The 19,829-nt window shown below is 46.4% G+C and overlaps 1 protein-coding gene across 15 annotated transcripts in view; it reads right to left on the reverse strand.

Moving 5' to 3' along the window:
- The window catches only part of kiaa1217 (KIAA1217 ortholog), a 96,305-nt gene that overhangs the window by 10,594 nt on the left and 65,882 nt on the right, over positions 1-19,829 (reverse strand). For 8 of the 15 annotated variants that reach the window (XR_013627750.1, XM_078792246.1, XM_078792247.1 and 5 more), the window contains exons 3-9: positions 15,488-15,568; positions 14,470-14,665; positions 12,621-12,819; positions 12,081-12,174; positions 3,502-4,229; positions 2,655-2,735; positions 2,222-2,274 (exon numbers count right to left, since the gene is read on the reverse strand). Coding sequence is in view for 14 of the 15 variants with exons in the window: in XM_078792246.1 (XP_078648372.1) it covers positions 2,222-2,274; positions 2,655-2,735; positions 3,502-4,229; positions 12,081-12,174; positions 12,621-12,819; positions 14,470-14,665; positions 15,488-15,568 (1,432 nt within the window). In the remaining variant the exon portion in view is untranslated. Of the gene's footprint in view, positions 1-2,221; positions 2,275-2,654; positions 2,736-3,501; positions 4,230-12,080; positions 12,175-12,620; positions 12,820-14,049; positions 14,339-14,469; positions 14,666-15,487; positions 15,569-19,829 lie in introns of those variants that run through there. The other 7 variants (XM_058060854.2, XM_058060861.2, XM_058060860.2 and 4 more) reach the window with 4 other exon arrangements.

A 19,829-nucleotide genomic window follows, 5' to 3' on the forward strand; every position in this document is an offset into this window, starting at 1 on the left:
ACCTTTTCCATTTTCTAACAATTGCAGCAACTGTTGATTTATTCTCACCAAGGTGCTTTCCAATTGTTCCATAGACTTTTCTAGCTTTGTGGAGCTCTACTATTTTGTCTCTGGTGTCTTTGGAAAGCTCTCTTGTCTTGTCCATGGTAGCAGTTGGATTATGACTGACTGTGGGGTGCAGAGGTGACATTAATGAGCTCAAAGGGGTGATAGGTGGGTGGCTACTCGTGGGGTAAAGGTGGACTTTTTTATGGCGGACTGAGAGCTCTTTGAGAGTCAAAATTGTTGCTGATTCTCAAGGGTGCAAATATTTATGAACCATAGTAATTTACAAATAAATCATAAAATAGTCATACAATGTGGTTTTTGGATTTTTTTTAGATTATATATAAGAGTGGAAATGCATCGATGACGAAAATTTCAAATTTCTCCCTATTTTCTGAGTGGGAGAACTTGCAAAATCGCAGGGGGTGTAAATACTTATGACCCCCACTGTATAGACAACCACCATTCACACTCATATTTATACCGATGGACAATTTGGAGTCGCCAATTAACCTAGCATGTTTTTGGAATATGGGAGGAAACCAGAGTTCCCGGGGAAAACCCATTCATTAACTGGGAAAACATGCAAACTCCAAGCAGAGATGCCCAAGCAGAGAATCGAACCAAGGGCTTCCCAATCTCCAAATTATGTGACTGTGAATCACAACAAGGATGCCATCTTGAAGGGGTTTTCGGCTTTGCATAGGTGGTTGGATTGACTGTGAGACCAGAATGGACACAGAGAGTTGCCTGGTCTATTTGAATGTGGCTACTCGTGGCACTAACCCAAACAATATACTTAATCTGGATTTCAGCTTACCGCCTTCAGGGCTAACCAAGGTCATGTTGTGACAATAACTTCTCCCAAGAGTTGGCTGCAGCGGGACGGTATGACCCTTCACTATTTCTTCACCTGTCGTTTCTTTCTACTGTCGGGGCTCACCCACAGATGTTGCCATGGTAACTGCTGTTTTATGGCAATGACACCCTGCAAACTGACCTCCAAGATTGGTCACTTGATGGGGGGAATATTCACACCCACATCCCTCCTCATCCAATGCCTTTGCCACTATAACCCCAGGGTGCGGGCGTGACCGGGACAGCTTGCGCCGTAATTGGCAGCAGGTAGCTGTGGATGGCTGCTGGCCGCACTGGGAACCTTTACCCTTTGCGGCGCTGGTCTTGTGTTCATGTTGTGGAAAAATGTGTTTACTTGTGCACATGTATGGCAAGGTTTTTTTAACAGTCTTAAACTGTGTTCCTTCATTAGGAGTTTAGTTTGTAATTGCATGTTTTCCCTCCGCTCTCCTCTTGTTGTTCCACCTTGTCCCCCCCCCTTCATTGCCCAAGCATTCTGTCCTGTCACCCCTTGTCTCACTATATAGTATGTAGTATATGCATGGATGGATCATTGCACAATTTAGCTTGTACTTCTGTATAAGTGACAAGATCAATAAAAGGCCATCTCATCATCACCATTACTGACAACTAGCTACCAATGTAGAATATTACACACATAATCTGAATTATTTTCTATGTGTTTGACCTGAAATTGTAGCTACAATGTGGCGAGGGATGACTGTAAGGGATTACTGTATATCTACAGTCTCCATCATGCTACAGCAATCATTGTCTGTTTGACTTCCAAAAGCTGTACCACTAAGGAGGCCCACGAAACAATGTTCTCAATCTCCCCGCCAGAGGCAACACAAGGCTTCAGTAAGTGTTTGACATACGTTCACAAACATGCTCTGTCTCTGGGAAAATTAACTTGTGTCTTGACAATGCTAAAAGCCTGATGACGCCTGCTCATCTTCTCGTCTGACTGACAGCCACCCCAACTTGACTTGCAGGTTACAATGTACACAACTGCTGGCATCCGAATGTCAATGAAAGTTCAGGCTGTTTAAGCAAACGAGGGATAAGGATAACAAAAGGAGGTTGTCCAAATGTGACAGCCAAGACAGCGATGTGAGCTCACGGCAAGCAGTCAAAGAGTTCCGTGATTAAGCAGCCAGCCAGCTCAAAATCTCTTAATCTGGTGTGTTGCCTTATTGGCAGGCGCAGTGTCTTGTTTTACCACACATGCAGGTTTGAGAAGCTTCAGGGACTAGTGACAATTGAGAAAGTAACACTTCCCGTTCTCTTCCAAGACCTAAAGGAGAACTTGACTCACCTGAGCTATGGGCACTGTGGGCTGGAGACGACGTCTTTGAGAGTCTCTCACTGCTGCAACAAAAGACAAGCATCAGAATATTTACGCAAGAAGAAAAACACAATATAGAAATCAGGTTAGGATTAATTAGGACAGACACATTGTGACTCAGGGTGATGGGAATAGTCGGACAAACTCAGGTTAAATTGATGTTAATAATGTGAAACGTCTGACACATTACAAACCTACCGGAGTCACAAAACCTTTTTGGAAGCAAACATTGATACAAAACTCCACAGAAGAAGTTAGAAAGCAGTCAGACATGGTGTAGACTTTAAATAAAGGAAGAACGTTTGTTTTGTCTTCTAGTTGCCCTTTACTATTCATATTTGATGGCCAGTCTATACTGTATGTCCTGATTTCTGACTATCTGACCTAAACTGTGGTTGCTTACCTGGGAGGCCCCTTTAAAAGTGCATCCTGAACAAGGCCAGTCAAGCTGGCAATCTGTTGCTCCATTGCCTTCATTCGCTCTCTGCAGAAACAGCAGAACATTCTACTTTCAGCACTGAGCCCTACTATAACCATCTCATGAATACGAACCCTGATTTTGGGGGGGAATATTATTCTAACTGTCCTGGAATTTTCCAGGAGCAGCCAAATGACGTTTCTATTTCAGTGCTAATCTGGATGTGTCCCATTCCCATTCTCAGGAAGGACATCAGACATCATATCCCATGTCAACAGCCATGTCCAAAATCAGCGCAATATGTTGTCTTTTGAATATGACGGCTTGGATTAGTGCTGGTTTTGAAACTACAGTACTTTCTCCCGATCTGAATTCCTCACGCATTTTCCAAGACTCCCTTGGCATTTTGAGTTTGGGGTCACACAGATGGTCTAGCCAGATGAATTCTACTGATTACGTTTATTGAAACTTTTGATGTTTTCTTTGGTTTTCCTGTCAGACCAAAATATACAGCGACTATACTGGACTCATATTGATGCTGTTTCAATTGTGGCACATTAGCCTCAATAATAAGAAAATCCAAAATCCAAAGAGACTAAATGCAACCGCAGCACAAGCAGAACCAGTAGTAAACTGGTTATAAACCAGACATAAACCAGAGTGATGCTGAAGTAATCCTGTGCATTAGTTGGCAGTACTCACATATGTGGATGCTCACAAGGGAGGAGACATGTTGGTTAGGGTGAAACTGGGATGCAGAGTTAGTTCATGCTCTGATGCAGTTTCTTCATTCCTAATTGCATAATCCAAACAGATACTTCTAATCGCTTACCGTGTCTGGTTGTCACTCGAAGGCGGGATGGACCCTTGAAGGTGAACTTGGAGATCAGATGATGCCATGCTGTTTCTTGGCTTGGTTCCGGTGACATCCTCCTTCTTGAAGGACTGGCGGACAGGAGAGCTCCTCTCAATGGGCACACTCCCATGGATGTCAATGATCCGTACATCAGCCCTGCGGTGAGGAGATGGAGGAGGGGTCTTGGACCCCAGTGTGGGCAGCTGGCTGTTTCTGGACTTCTGCCTGTACAGGGAAGGGTGGTCAATGGAGTCTGTGGGGCTGGGCCCACTGTAAGAGCTTGTGGAGCGGACAGAAGCTCGGTGGAATCCAGGCATGCCGTGTTCTGAACCCTCGTGCCCAGGCCCGTGGGCAGTCGCCATACCCATTCTTCCTTCCTGGAGAAGGTAAGGATCTGCATACAAGCCCTCATTTCCTCTGCTGAGACTGTGACTTTTCCCACCCATGTCTCCGTCCGGCTTAACATCTCTCCTCTCCAGGATGGCACTGGGACACGGGGAGATGGAGCGGGCCGGGGGGTTGGCGTTAGAGAGTCGCTCCCTGGGCATGGTGCCGTTGCCAGGCAGAGAGCCCTGTCGTGGGCTGAATGGTATTCGGGAAGGGGGCATAGAGTGTGGCGATGGGGGGAGTCCTGCCTGCAATGGATGTTGGGCTGGCGGGCCCATGGGGGGCTGCCTCAGAGGATTCCCCATCTCACCGTGCATCTAGAAAAGACACATATTTCAAACTTGAAAGCCATTTAATTTGGGAACAGACACTATTTACAGGTATTACAGGTACGTATGCCTCTGGTAAGTTTCCTCAGTCCTTTGCTGCTGTAGTACACCAAGCTGGTCATACGGCCTGCTGCTACAGCGGCCAATTCCACTGCGACTGTTTTTTCAGCTTTTCACCAATTTATTTGATCATGCAGTCTACATTTATATTTACCAGCCTGTCTGCTTTTCTCCCACAGACTTGGCTGTTTTGCGTTGCCGCCTCAAAGTCTAGCTGAATCCATTCCATTGTAAAAAAACATTCTGAAGATTCTGTCCACTTCTCGCAGCTTTACATATAAAATCACGAGGGTCACGGGGGTGCTGGAGCCTATCCCAGCTGACTTCGGGCGAGAGGCGGGGTACACCCTGGACTGGTCGCCAGCCAATCACAGGAATTAGAAGTTTCAATATTCAAGTAATTCAGAAAAATGTCAGGAAAAAAAATCTATGACCATTTCCCACGTTTGCTAACATCATGAGTATTTTCTTTCACTTCAGTGAATCAAACTGTAGATGAGTCTTACTAAATGAAGGTGTATACAGAATGTGTTGCTGGGTTTGTATCATTTCAGTATTTGGGGAAAGTGCCCTTGAAACAAAAACATCCATCTAGCTCATTTGACACTGTTGCTTTTTCAACAAAAACACCACTGTCAGCAAATTTTCCAGACATACTGGCAGAGCGCCTATTGGCGGGCACACACACGTACGCACGCACACATACACATACTCACACACACACACAGGCCCCAGCTAAGCAAAAAGCCACTGTATGAAGACCACATTGAGAGGTTAATCAGCAACATTGCATTTTCGCTGTCAACTAATCTGGGCTGCTGCAGTGATCTGCTATAACCTGTAAAGGCTAACGGAGGGCAATAAATCTAACCCACTGATCTGGCTGGCCGTAAAACAACAACAAAAAACAACCACATAATAGAAAAAGGAGGTGGATTGTGAGTGCTGCAGAGTAGAAAAATCTTTTTTGCGATGAATGAAACAATTTCCAGCATGCTAATCCAATGTCTCTCTCATACCAGTGGCAAACAGAAATAGCTACAACTTCTAAGTTTATAGGAGTTTCTTAGAATATTCGACATTATATATTAATATTATATAATTAACATTAAGATTCCACAATTTCATTCAGAGGAGTATAATTCGACTATCAACATAACAGATGAATCTATGAAAATGCCATGCGATTGAGATTGTAACATTCAGGGGTTGCCCAGGGTGCTGATTAGGGTAAATGGTAACCGGGCTAACATTACATTTCTCATGGAGCGTTCATTCATTCATTCATTCATTCATTTTCTACCGCTTTTCCTCACAAGGGTCGCAGGGGGTGCTGGAGCCTATCCCAGCTCTCTTCGGGCGTGAGGCGGGGTACACCCTGGACTTGTGGCCAGCCAATCACAGGGCACATATAGACAAACAACCATTCACACTCACATTCATACCTATGGACAATTTGGAGTCGCCAATTAACCTAGCATGTTTTTGGAATGTGGGAGGAAACCGGAGTACCCGGAGAAAACCCACGCATGCACGGGGAGAACATGCAAACTCCACACAGAGATGACCGAGGGTGGATGGAGCGTTCAAATAATTCATTCATTCATTTTCTACCGCTTTTTCCTCACGAGGGCTGGCGACCAGTCCAGGGTGTACCCCGCCTCTCGCACGAAGACAGCTGTGATAGGCTCCAGCACCCCCCGCGTTCAAATAATTTCATTTCAAATCCTTGTTTCTTCCCCAGCCCACTGACCGGGAGAAATAGCTACAAACACCAACGGTAGGACTTTCAGTATTGAGTATTAAAAATTGTATGACTTGTGCATGCACTGACTAGAAAAAAAAAGCACCCCATCTTTGACGACCTATGCTGGACGGCCACTAAGTCAGAATCAGGTCAGTAAAGCAAGAAAAACAAGAAAAACATTTGACAATTAGTCCACAAGGGACAAAATCTAACAAATGGGCTCAAGTATGAATAACCTTCATAGGCAGGCTTAGCAGAGTGCCAACCAAAACGGTTATATAACCATCGGAGGAGTGTCAGACAGCAAAATCTGCTCCCACCTTTCCTCTTATTTCCTTGACAAACAAACACGCTATTGTCCACATGGTACACAATGACTCACAGGGCAAGTCAAAGCCTCATGCAGAGTTCATTCATGATTCAAAAAAAGATTCTTTTTTTCCCTCTATTTAGTCTTTATTTTCAGCAGGCTGCAGAGATGAGCCTAAGGAAGAGCACAATACAGAGGGTGTGACGGTGTTGTGTTGGGTGTGTTTGTGCTGCCAAACAACAACTCAAAGAGTTCAAGTCGTAACAAAGACTTGTGGACCGTCCAGCACACAATAGAATAACCACTGCAAGCAGCCATTTAACCATAAGCCAATAAAAGGCAACTCAGGAATTACTTTAGACTTGCTTAATAAAAGCAATAAAAAGAACATATAACAATAATTGCATATTTACAAATACTCTGTACAAATTTGGTGCAGCATGCTGCGCTAACAGCGATATTTGACCACTGCACAACGGGCATCGATCTCTGCTTGAAGACTGATGCCCCCACGACCTAAACGTGAATAAGAGGAGGAAATTGAAATGGAATGGAATGGATTAGTTAGCAGTCTTTGCTCTCTATTGTGAAAGTTCAGGTAATCTAACTGTAGAGGAGCAATTGCAACATAGTTGGCGACAATGTGCAAGTGTTATTCTACCTACTGTGAATTTCATGTCAGTGTTGAAATAGGGGCTTCCCACGCCTACGTTTATAATGGTCCAATATCAGCCAAAAAAAATATCAGCGGCCCTCTTATATAAGAAGTCCATTCCAGACTTTTATCCAGCATCAGCATCCAGCATATAGAATCCACATGATCACAAGAAGAATGTGTGCTAGCATGTTTAGCAAGGAGTGGGAGTGATGTCAACACGTGGCTGTGCGTTTTGTTCAAGTCCAAAATATATGTTGCAGCTGAGTGCAAAACGTCATGCACATGTTTACTGTGATAGCAGAGAACCGTGGAAATACGACCTCATCACACATTCGAAATAGGACTTTCGCAACACCACGCCTTCCAGAAACATCCTGCACTCTTTGACACATTTGCTAAGCCTGACAAATTCCCAAAATGGGTCAGATTTTCTCATACCTACTGTTGCTGACTATTTTTATTATTATTTTCTGAGTAATATCACTTGAACAAGCATTTTCTAACCTTCCATGCTATTATACAAGTAGTAAAAGTATGTATAATATCAGAATTGGATTGGAAGACACCCATATCTGGAACATATGAGCCTGATTTGACTTGCATTGGATGGGCACTAAGACAATAAAATAAGATCCTTCAAAGTGTCACGCCCTGTGTGGGTTTGCCTGTGACAGTTTATGTTTGAGTTTACGGTCTGGGCTTTTGGTTTCCTTTTGGCACGCTTTTATTTTGTTTGACTTCCTGTTTTTCCTCGTCTGCCTCCGTTGTCTTAGTTACCCACACCTGTCCCTAATTTGAGTGTCTATTTAGTTCAGGTGTGTGCGTCTCCCTTGGTGGGATTATTATCGTTTGTCCTACTGCTACCTGTGTTGCCTTTTTCCTGCTGCCGCAGTTATTATAAAAAGAAATAAATATTTTTACCTGCATTCGGTCCTGCTCTCTGCATCCTGGGGTCTCACCGCAACACAGTGATGCCGAATCGTGACATAATAATCCCACCAAAAGATGACGACCTCGCAGAGAATGCCTTCTGGACCTGGCAGCTGTTCAAAGCCATGGAAGACGAGGAAATGGCGAGACCGCCATGGGAACTGGAGGACATGGTGCGCGGGCCGGACGACACGCTCGTCTCAATGGCGTGGTTTTGGCACGCTTTTATTTTGTTTGACTTCCTGTTTTTCCTCGTCTGCCTCCGTTGTCTTAGTTACCCACACCTGTCCCTAATTTGAGTGTCTATTTAGTTCAGGTGTGTGCGTCTCCCTTGGTGGGATTATTATCGTTTGTCCTACTGCTACCTGTGTTGCCTTTTTCCTGCTGCCGCAGTTATTATAAAAAGAAATAAATATTTTTACCTGCATTCGGTCCTGCTCTCTGCATCCTGGGGTCTCACCGCAACACAGTGATGCCGAATCGTGACAGAATAATCCCACCAAAAGATGACGACCTCGCAGAGAATGCCTTCTGGACCTGGCAGCTGTTCAAAGCCATGGAAGACGAGGAAATGGCGAGACCGCCATGGGAACTGGAGGACATGGTGCGCGGGCCGGACGACACGCTCGTCTCAATGGCGTGGTTTTTTCCCGGACCCACCAACAACACTCCAGACCGTCCGCGACGCCGACGTAAGCCGCGGCGCCGGAAGGAGAAGCCCTGCTCGTCCTCCTCTCCATGCCGAGCCAAGGTACCCCCGCCCTCCTACTCTGCTGGTTTCGACGAACCCGACGGAGATCTCGAGTTCGACGAGTGGACCCGGCATTTTTTCGAGGAGTTGGAGCAGGCGTGTGCGAGGTACACGCCGAAGGAGCTGGAGACCATGGTATGGGGGCCGGACTGCACGCTAGTGCCCCTGGCTTCACACGCAGCACACCCTCCGACGCGGTGGCGTCGCCAACGCACTGCACGTCGTCAAGAGGTGTGGCCGCCCTCTTCCGCCTCGCCATGTCACGCCACGGCACAGCTGTATCCTTTCGCTGTTGCCGAGTCGCAGCCGGTCGTGCACCCACCGACGGCTCACGTGCCAAGCGGCGAGGCGTCCCGGATTCCTCCAGTGCCTAAGCCACGCAGCCCCAGGGGTTTCCAAGACCCGGCTCCCGTGCCAAGCTTCGTGGCCTCTCAGATTCCTCCAGTGCCTAAGCCACGCAGCCCCAGGGGTTTCCAAGACCCGGCTCCCGTGCCAAGCTTCGTGGCCTCTCAGATTCCTCCAGTTCCCAAGCCACGCAGCCCCTGGGGTTTCCAAGACCCGGCTCCCGTGCCAAGCTGCGTGGCCTCTCAGATTCCTCCGGTCCCCAAGCCACGCAGCTTTAAGGTTCCTCAAACCCCGGCTCTCGTGCCAAGCTGCGTGACTCCACAGATTCCTCCAGTCCCTAAGCCTTGCCCCAGGTGTTCTCAAGACCCGGCTCTCGCGCCAAGCTGCGTGGCGTCTCAGTTTCCGCCTGTGCCCAAGCCGCGCAGCCCCTGGGGTTCCCAAGACCCGGCTCCCGTGCCAATCTGCGTGGCATCCCTGATCCCGCCCGTGCCCAAGCCGCGCAGCTTCAAGCCCAAGGAAGTGGCTGCGGCCGGGACTGCTGACCTGGAGGAGCCAGTGACCCTCCTCCAAGCCTCCCTCCTCCCTGCCCTGGTTTCGGCTCCCTCGGATTACGGCGTCTGGGATCCGCCTTCGAGAGGGGGGGCTAGTACCACCTGCTGGGCTACGGTGGAAGCACAGCCCAGCCCGCCGATGGAAGGGGAGGATGGCGCCACCTGCTGGGGGAGTGAGAAGGCACAGCCCAGTCCACCTGCAGGACGAGCAGCAGGGCTTGCTGGAGCAGATGGACAGGCTCTGGCAGGGACGACGTCTGCTGCTTCGCCGTCGGCGCGTCAGGGTCGGACGTCTGCTGCTTCGCCGTCGGCGCGTCAGGGTCGGACGTCTGCTGCTTCGCCGTCGGCGCGTCAGGGTCGGACGTCTGCTGCTTCGCCGTCGGCGCGTCAGGGTCGGACGCCTGCTGCTTCGCCGTCGGCGCGTCAGGGTCGGACGCCTGCTGCTTCGCCGTCGGCGCGTCAGGGTCGGACGCCTGCTGCTTCGCCGTCGGCGCGTCAGGGTCGGACGCCTGCTGCTTCGCCGTCGGCGCGTCGGGACCGGACGCCTGCTGCTTCGCCGTCCCCGCGTCGGGACCGGACGCCTGCTGCTTCGCCGTCCCCGCGTCGGGACCGGACGCCTGCTGCTTCGCCATCCCCGCGTCGGGACCGGACGCCTGCTGCTTCGCCGTCCCCGCGTCGGGACCGGACGCCTGCTGCTTCGCCGTCCCCGCGTCGGGACCGGACGCCTGCTGCTTCGCCGTCCCCGCGTCGGGACAGGACGCCTGCTTCTTCGCCGTCCCCGCGTCGGGACCGGACGCCTGCTTCTTCGCGTCGGGACCGGACGCCTGCTTCTTCGCGTCGGGACCGGACGCCTGCTTCTTCGCGTCGGGACCGGACGCCTGCTTCTTCGCGTCGGGACCGGACGCCTGCTTCTTCGCGTCGGGACCGGACGCCTGCTTCTTCGCGTCGGGACCGGACGCCTGCTTCTTCGCGTCGGGACCGGACGCCTGCTTCTTCGCGTCGGGACCGGACGCCTGCTTCTTTGCCGTCTCCGCGTCGGGGCCGGACGGCCTCTAGACTTTCGGCCGGAGACCTGGTTTTGCACCCAGGGCGCCCCCCTGAGGAAGCCTACCTCGCGCTTGGTCGAGGGCGCCCCCCGGAAGGCGTTTACCGTCCCAACCATTCCCTCCATCACGTGGAGGGGTCTTGTTGGCTCCGCCGGGCCTGCCGCCCCGGCCGGCCCCCTGAAGGGTCCCGTCGGCGACCCACCTCCGGTCCCCCCACCACTTCCCTCTGAACTGTTTCGGACGTCTGGGATCCGTCCTTGAGGGGGGTGTACTGTCACGCCCTGTGTGGGTTTGCCTGTGACAGTTTATGTTTGAGTTTACGGTCTGGGCTTTTGGTTTCCTTTTGGCACGCTTTTATTTTGTTTGACTTCCTGTTTTTCCTCGTCTGCCTCCGTTGTCTTAGTTACCCACACCTGTCCCTAATTTGAGTGTCTATTTAGTTCAGGTGTGTGCGTCTCCCTTGGTGGGATTATTATCGTTTGTCCTACTGCTACCTGTGTTGCCTTTTTCCTGCTGCCGCAGTTATTATAAAAAGAAATAAATATTTTTACCTGCATTCGGTCCTGCTCTCTGCATCCTGGGGTCTCACCGCAACACAGTGATGCCGAATCGTGACACAAAGTCCCCTATAATGTTTGATCTGGTGTACAGACCATAAGGTCATATTGACCTTTTGCTGTTGAATTCCATTTCAGAGTTTACCTTCTTTTGGAGTCAAACATTTGTACTGGAACTTTATAACTGGATCTGCTGCACCACGTGTAATAAAAATGACAGCTTGCCATCGGACACATTTGAAGATGCTATACATCTATTTTGAATGTATGTATGTAATCTATATTGAACATGCAATCAGCACACACACACACACACACACACACACTCAACCTTTGTATCTGTGTCAAGTGCAGCTGGGTTAAACAGTGACAAAGCTAATCATGAAGCCTGCTCATGTTCATTTGGCTCAAGTTGGCCATAAGATTCTAATTTCTGTCACTTTTCATCACTACGGTCATCATGCATCATTTTCTTAATATTGTCACTCTTCATTTATGTCACAGTCTACACAAGTGAGACCTTTGGGGGTCTGTAATACTGCAGGTTAGCTAAATCGTCAAACTTTCGAAGAAAGGATTTTACTTTTGGTCCATCAGCAGGAACCAACACACTAAAATACAAAGAAAAAAGATAAGAAATATGGAGGAAAAAAAAATGGACTTCAATTGTCCCTCAAGTAAGCTGCAGTGGAGGAGGACAATATGCTCCCCCTTCCGACAGAAGATTAAGAGGAGGTGGTGGTGGGGGAGCACATTCTTTTCCTTAAGAGCAAACAGGATGTGAGGGTGAGAAGAATTAAATGAGGGGCTGGTGTCGCTATTGGAAGTGCAGCTGTTTGCTCTTAATGAGATGGTCTTTCTCTGTGCTGCACAACATTACTCACCCTGGCATCACCATTGGCCGGTCTGGGCCCGTGGCTGAACGCTTGTGCTGGGTCCTTGTGGTATACCTTGAGACAGGAGTGGTCTGTGATGTTCCTGTAGGGGGAAGAGGTGACCAGAGGTAAGAATGCAGCCCAGGTGTCGCCATCAGAATACGGTCGACGTTGCATCAGCCTGCTTCTCCTCAGCAGACTCGCCAAGGGCACATATCCCGACACAGGCGCTGATAGTCTTCCATTCGTTGCCATCTTCTCTCTAAAATCCCCAAATCTTTACACCGGTATTGTCCAGTAGAAGCACTCCAAAGATCACTACTCTGTTCTCTTGCTATTTGGGAATTGAGGGCAGGAGGCTTGTGCTAACATTCAGCAACCACAAGACCATTTTTACAGCCTTGATAAAGAGTCACAAAGTACACATCACATTGGAGAGGAACTCAAAGCTGCTAATCATTTATACAACTAGAACAAATAAATGTCCTTAAGGCCACGCCTGCATGTTTATTCCTTCTGCACACATGCAGACATGATATTCTTGCTTACCTGACATCGCTCAGCTCGTAGTACATGTTCCTCATGTCATCTTTGACATAGACGGCCACGCTGGGCGACTCCAGCATCTTCATGGTCAGTATCTGCGGGAAGGCACTGACAAACAGGGCTCGGACTGTGTCGATGCTGGTGATCTCGTTGGGCATGCGTGTCTGTTTCGTTTCGTCTCCGTACTGCAGGTACAGCACACCTACAAAGAGAGTAGGGCCGTTAGCCAAAAAAACCTTGGCCATCTCTGTGTGGAGTTTGCATGTTCTCCCTGTGCATGTGTGGGTTTTCTCCGGCGACTCTGGGGTCCTCCTACATTCCAAAAACAAGCGAAACGAAGACAGCTGGGATAGGCTCCAGCACCCCCTTGTGAGGATAAGCGGTAGAAAATGAATGAATGAATGCTACTAAAATGGTACTTCATTGCTATCTTTGGGTGGCTTTCTGTTCACCATTCATTCTTTCAACTTTCATTCACTATCAACTGACTGTAGATGTTCTAATTGTTCTTAAAAATGGTGTACAAAGTGCTTGTGTGATTCAACAAGTGATATTTCTGAATGCATATCGGGCAAATAGGGCTGTGTGCTCTTAGTGTGTATCAAAAGGCTCAGAGCTGGGTGTGTCCTGAGCTCTGTGATTTTGAAAAACCAGATGTCTCCACAGAATGTCTGGACACGCCCACACAGCACTTGTATAAACAACAGAAGACAAAACAACATGCTCCACTTCTATTTTAGATCCACATTGCTGGAAAGTTTTGCTTGTCTGCAGCCGATTGCTTCGAGCAATTAATTAGTGAATGGAAACAAAGACGATAAATTATGTTTCAAGTTGAAAACATGATGAAGTGCTGAGATAAAAGGCAGTTCATGTTCATTGATGGAAGGAGCCATTTACTTGGTGTGAGCTGATTAAAAGGACCAAGCCAGTAAAAGCTAGCAGATGTTGGTGAAAGTTAACACAAAGTCCAACAAGCTCCATGAAGCAGGCAAAAGTAGAGAGGGGGAAAGGGTGGGAATTATAAGTGCTGACTGGATATGAATCGCCGCTTCTGGTGTGTGGGTACCTTTGCAGTCATAACTTCGCACAATAACTTGAATAACCCCCCTGAGAGCTGTTCTGTTAGCACTTTCATCCAGATGTTTGAGAGTGAGGTGGATGAGTGAAACGACAAGAGCGCCATTGACTGAACATGCAGCTAATAAATACGCAACAACATCAGTCTGAACAAAGATGAATAGAGTCTTCTTTGTGGTCCCCAGTGGGCTGCTCCCAATCAGGACGGGAGGCAAATGGACACAATTTGGCTGCATCCCAGCTGAATGTCTTTACAACGCTTGCATTCACCATCGTGAGAGACTTGAAACTACACAAAGTCAATATAACAGTGATGTAGCTATTTGAAACCATGGCAGATGGCAATACTCACATTCATTCACGCTGGAAAATGGCTGATGACCATCTCTCACAGAAAAGTAGTACAAACTTTACTTGTCCTGAACATGAGATGAGTGTAAGTGTGTGTGTGTGTGTGTATGTGTCCTTGTGGGAGGAACAAGGAGTGAAGACGGTGCCCCATTTCACTCCTCCCCTTTACACTAAATGTTTTGTCCACATGTGGTTCTAGGAATTGGAGCACCTACAGTAAACTCACCGTATCCTACATGAAAGAGAATGCTGGCTAGTATCACACTAGGTTTATGTATTCCAACGGTTTATGAATAAGGCAATAATTGTTGCATCAAAATAATGATTATTGATTTAAAAAAAATCATGAATTCATGAAAATAGACGAATATTTCTTCCAGAACAGTCATCATCATAAAGGACAGCCTGATGTCCAACTTACCAAGAGAGCGGTCCTTGGTCTGGTTGGTGGATCGCACCACGGGCAGGCTGGCACGTATCCGACTTCCCCTGGTGAAGCCCGTGGGCACTTCAACCTCAGACATGGCCTCCAGCGAGTCCAGTGAGGTCAAGGAGAGATGGTCAGCTTGGTCGCTAATGCCAGGCTGGGGGCTAGGGCTGTGCTTTGGGCTTCTACTCTGGAGAGGGGGGAGCCACAAAAGATGCAGGGTGAGTCTCTGCATGATGTAGACCAGGGGTGTCAAACTCATGCCATGGAGGTCCGAGACATTACAGGTTTTCTTTCCAACCAGTTTCTCCAGCAGGTGATTTCATTGACGAGCGCCTTCCCTCAAACCAAGGGAGGGTTAATCTTTTAAATTAAAAATTAAATTAAAATCACCTTCTTTAGTAACCTGCTGGAAAGAAAACCTGTAGTGTCTCGGCTCTCCATGGCATGAGTTTGACACCCCTGATGTAGACGATTTCAAAACATGTCTTTTTATTGACTAATGCAAGCACTTCAAAGTCTGCAAGACAAGCAACTATGCATAGAGGTGTTAACGCTGCTTCTGTGCATGTTTATACTTCATTCAAAAAGTTAAGTATTCAGACACAGCAATCACACAGAAGCTCTAAAAAGGTTTCGACTCGTCATTAGAGTTATGAAAGGTGAACAGCAGCTGTAATCAGAACAGGCCACCAAGCAGGCAAGGCCTCAATAAAACAACACTAAGTCGCCCAGTCGGCTTTTGTGAGGTGACGGTAAGATGATCTGCACCACAGGGACCTGGTGGGGACTGAAAGCCAGGGGGTCACGGAACACTGAGCTCTTTATGCAATGACCTTCTTCTCTGACAAAATGCTCAACTTCATGCTCACACTCAATCTGACATAAAACATACATTTGTTAGCATTTTCAATGATGTTGAATGGTAAAGGAAAATTACCAGACATATTACTTCTAAGATGCACACACACATCGTGACAAGATGCAATGTAGAAGAGAAAAGCCAACTAACTGTGTGGTGTGACTGGATTGTCATCAAGTACCTCTGAATGTCAAGCTCAGACTGTAGGGAGGAGAGCATGTCCTGCAGAGACTGATAGGAGGAAAGGAGGAGAGGAACAGGAAATGGCAAAGCTATGTCGCTGGGAGGTCAAGAAGACAGAGAAACAACAACTAAGAGTGAAGAGAAGGTACACTGGTGTAGGAGGTGGTCCCTTAAATGATCCAATAAATAATACTGCTCAATGCACCCGCAGGATTACAAACACATGAATAAAAATTAATTCTGTTGTTCATACGCAATGACAACAGGAGCACCCCCCCCCCCCCGTGCTCACAGGTCACACGGAGTTGACGTGTCACTCGAAACCACACATGGCCAAACTCCATGACAACACTTGAAACATTTATGTGTGTGCAGTCACTCCATCTTCTCATGTCACCTGTTTGGAATCTTGGAATGTTCTAGGCTAGACACCGTGCCTCCAATCACTGGAGGTGCTCATTATATCAGAGGATGAACAAGCTGCTTACTGGACTAGAGCTGTCTTTTCACAGAAAAACATAGTCCATCCATCATTGCATCTTTTGTCCATATATATCCATTGATATAAAATAACACAACCTAAATACATAAGTTGAAGAAGTGTACACCGTCTGATGAATGAGGTGTCCCCGCAAAGGTTTAACCCAAGTGTCGTTTAATTTCTCTTGCTCACACGTACACACATACACCCACATTGACGTTACATACAAGATAATACGAGGTTGCCCATGCCGCCCTAGCTAAGCGCATCTTGCTTGGGGCTGCAAATGTGTAAAGCATTGGTCGACGCAACAAAACCTGCTCCAACTCGCTTACAGCAAATTCCACACGGTTGATTTCGTCAACTCCACACGGTTGATTTCGTCAACTCCAGTCCAAAGCGCAAGGAATGTGCATCATGACCAATGTGTGTCTGAAAATAGTGACAAGCTATTAAGTTAAAGCTTTTGTGTTTTGAAGTGCTCTGTCAGGTCAAAAGAAAACAAATCACGCCGACAGACAAACTCAGAAAAGAGGCCTTAGTGTGTGCCCACTGCCCTATGTGTGTTTTAGTGTGTGGACATCACAAAGAGAGACACGCATGACTGAGGAGGGCCATTGTTCTAGAAAATCTGACCCAACCCAGACATCCTGGCAAAATTTAAGCAACACATTCATCAGAGAGACAGCTCAGGTCTTATATGTGTGCTACAAAAAAATCCAAATTACATATTGTCATCCATTTTGGAAAAAAACAATTAAAGCCAATAACCCGTCAGCTGTCAAAAGGTAGGCTGGCGTGTGGAGCCAAGCTGGAGCGATTAAAGAAAATTACCATTCTTGAGAGTAAAGGCGGCCATCAGGAGCTTCTAGTAGTTACTGTAGTGTAGAGGCTACTGTAGAAAATGCTGACAGTAGATCACCATAATACATTTTGCTGGTTGATAATTATGCTATTTAATATCGACAATATTCCATAGTATCGTATCATCCTTAAGATTATCATTGAGAAATATCACATATCATACCACGAAATGGTACTCTGGTGCAATGTACCTGTATGAGGCATACTATACTAGTCACCACTTAACACACCAACCCTACTCCTGGTGTCAAGAGAACTACACACAGCAATGCAACAGTTGGATAGAAACAGACAAGACACTACCAACGTATGATGCAGAATATTAAACAACTGCTATGTGAGTTTTAACCATGTACTTATACTTTCCATCCATTTACAAAAAACTGTATCGCAAAGCACTTTGGGAAACGAGAAGCAATAATGGATATGACAAACTATCTGTTTGCCAACTGCTAGCACACGCCCCCACTACTGGCACAAAGAGGCTTAATAGCTGGGAAGATGCTCATTCACTTTTGTGTTCATTTCATATGTATAGTGCCAATGCGCACAGCCACATGCAGAATGAATCCTCTTGTCATCCAGCCTGTGTACCACAGAGAAACTAACAGATGGAGCAGACGAGCATACACTTTTATACAAATAAAAAAATTATGTTGTTTTGTTTTTGTTTTACATCCTATTGCATATTTAAGCAAATTTCACATAACTTATAAAACTCATAAACATTGAGTGGATACATTTACAAACGTGATGCTCTACTACACTGGTCACAAGGTATAGTAGCTAATATTACTGTAATGTTTGGTGAGGCACAAAAGCACTTGACTTGATTGCTGGAACGACAGGCTTGAATTACTGTATCTCACACAAATAACAGTAACGCAATCATCATCCGAATAATAGCAACTTGGGCTACTGTTGCAACATTCCTCTAAAACTCAATTCTGAACCCCCAATGTCACTTCTGTCCTTCACACATCTGGAGCACATTTATTGCAACACACACAAGTCTTATTTATGTCTTAAATGGCTTATTTTTGCTGATCAATGTTAAAAGCTGTACATAGAAGGTCGTGAACAAGCTATGAAAAAATTTGATATACGATACTCCGTGGTAAATTCACTTATCACTGTCAAGTCTGGAATAAATGATAAATGAGGGATCACTGTATATTGTGTGGTCTTAAGGAAAAGGAAGGAATAAAAATGTCAAATGGGGGGAAAGTAAACACTTAATAAGGAATGAAATGGGAATAATTTGTTCATAATAAATACAAAATAAATAAGTTAGAATAATTAAAGAATGAAGAATGATATGAAGAATAAATGCATAAAACGGGATCAAACAGTTTGATTGAATAGCACAATTACAATTCTGTTTAGTGTTAGTGGGCTACTCATCCATTCATCATCACTCATGTAACCAAACACAACCAAAACACACTTGGCTAACCAGAGAAACAACTTCCATTTCCTCTGTTAGTGAACATGACAAAGTGTTGACAATGAGATTGGAGGAGTGAAGCAATAAAAACAAACTTCAGCAACGTGACTTCAGATTCTTAAGAATTTAAGAAGAGACTTAGTAAGAGATTGGTAAAAGATTAACCAATACACTGTCAACACAAACTTTTCCTGTTTACATTTTTTTCACTCCCTTACAGTATTTTACCAGCATAGAGTGTGTACTTCTGTGACAGTAAATAAATAATCTGTGAATTAAAAGCCAAAAATCTTTACATTTATTGATGTAATATACTGTATTATTTGCCACAAACTGTAATTTCCTGTTTTGATTAAAGAGGATCTATTATGCTTCTTCCACTTTTTTGACCTATAAATGTAGTTAGAATGTCATATTCTTGTGTTAAACCATGCCAAAGTTTCAGATAATGAGGCTTGCGCATTTGGATGTGAACCCTGAAAGAAGTATGGGATGGCTCTGAACACTTGGTTTCAGAAAGCGTGGTAAAACTGTTCCTTTGTGATGTCACAGAGGGGCGGACTTCCTTATATGGGCGCAGCTTCGCCTTTGGGAAACAACAGTTACCGATTATGAGCCACTGCTCAATTGACATAAAGTGTGGCGCCAGGGGTTGTTTCCGATGGTGGGAGGGACCAGCTGATCTTATTGGACAACTACCCAGGCCCAGCAAATAAGGTCTTGTCCCACCACAGCCGGCTTTCCTCATTGGGTGCATGGGGATAAGGAGTAGTCCGAACGGCAGGCTGAGAACCTTTGCACCAGGCAAGACAAAAAAAGAGACCAACCCTAAAACTAGGAACTTGGAATGTTCGCACTATGATAACAGGACTCGCTGCCAACCTCAAAGACATAAATGACACCAGGAAAACTGCCATCATCAATAATGAGTTGAAGACATTGGTGGTAGATATCAGCACACTCCAGGAAACACGGTTGGCTGATACAGGCACACTGAGCGAGAAGGACTATGCGTTATTATATGTATAATTCACTCAATTAACTCATGCAACAGTGCAACAGTGCAACAGTGCAACAGTGCAACAGTGCGTTGCAGAAAAGCTGTCCTTCCTTCATCTGCTGCCATTCAGTGTGTACAAGAAGTCAACAGACTGTCAACTTAGTGACTCTCCTCCACCATTTGACATTTCTAAAGTCTGGGCAAACATCGCCAATCGATTTTACGCTCTCGTGCATACACAGATTAGTCATGGTTATCATCGGCAGACATCACTCCCTCTGCAGAGTGAGAGGGTTCAAAGGTCAACTTAGCATAATTATGTGATATTTCAGCGGCCGAGTTTGTAGAGCAGTAAATGTTCAGTGGTTCTGCCGTGTCAAGTGCACCCATTGGTATTCTTCAAGCAAGATGGCTGTTTAAGGAATGTCACACTTTAGTCCTTCAGGATGGATGAAACATCCATACTGTGCACACAAACACCAAATGTCACACCACACATCAAAAAAACACATACATG

Source organism: Doryrhamphus excisus, linkage group LG7, assembly GCF_037039965.1.
Source record: "Doryrhamphus excisus strain RoL-2023G ecotype Guam linkage group LG7, RoL_Dexc_Guam_v1.1, whole genome shotgun sequence".
NCBI lineage: Eukaryota > Metazoa > Chordata > Actinopteri > Syngnathiformes > Syngnathidae > Doryrhamphus > Doryrhamphus excisus.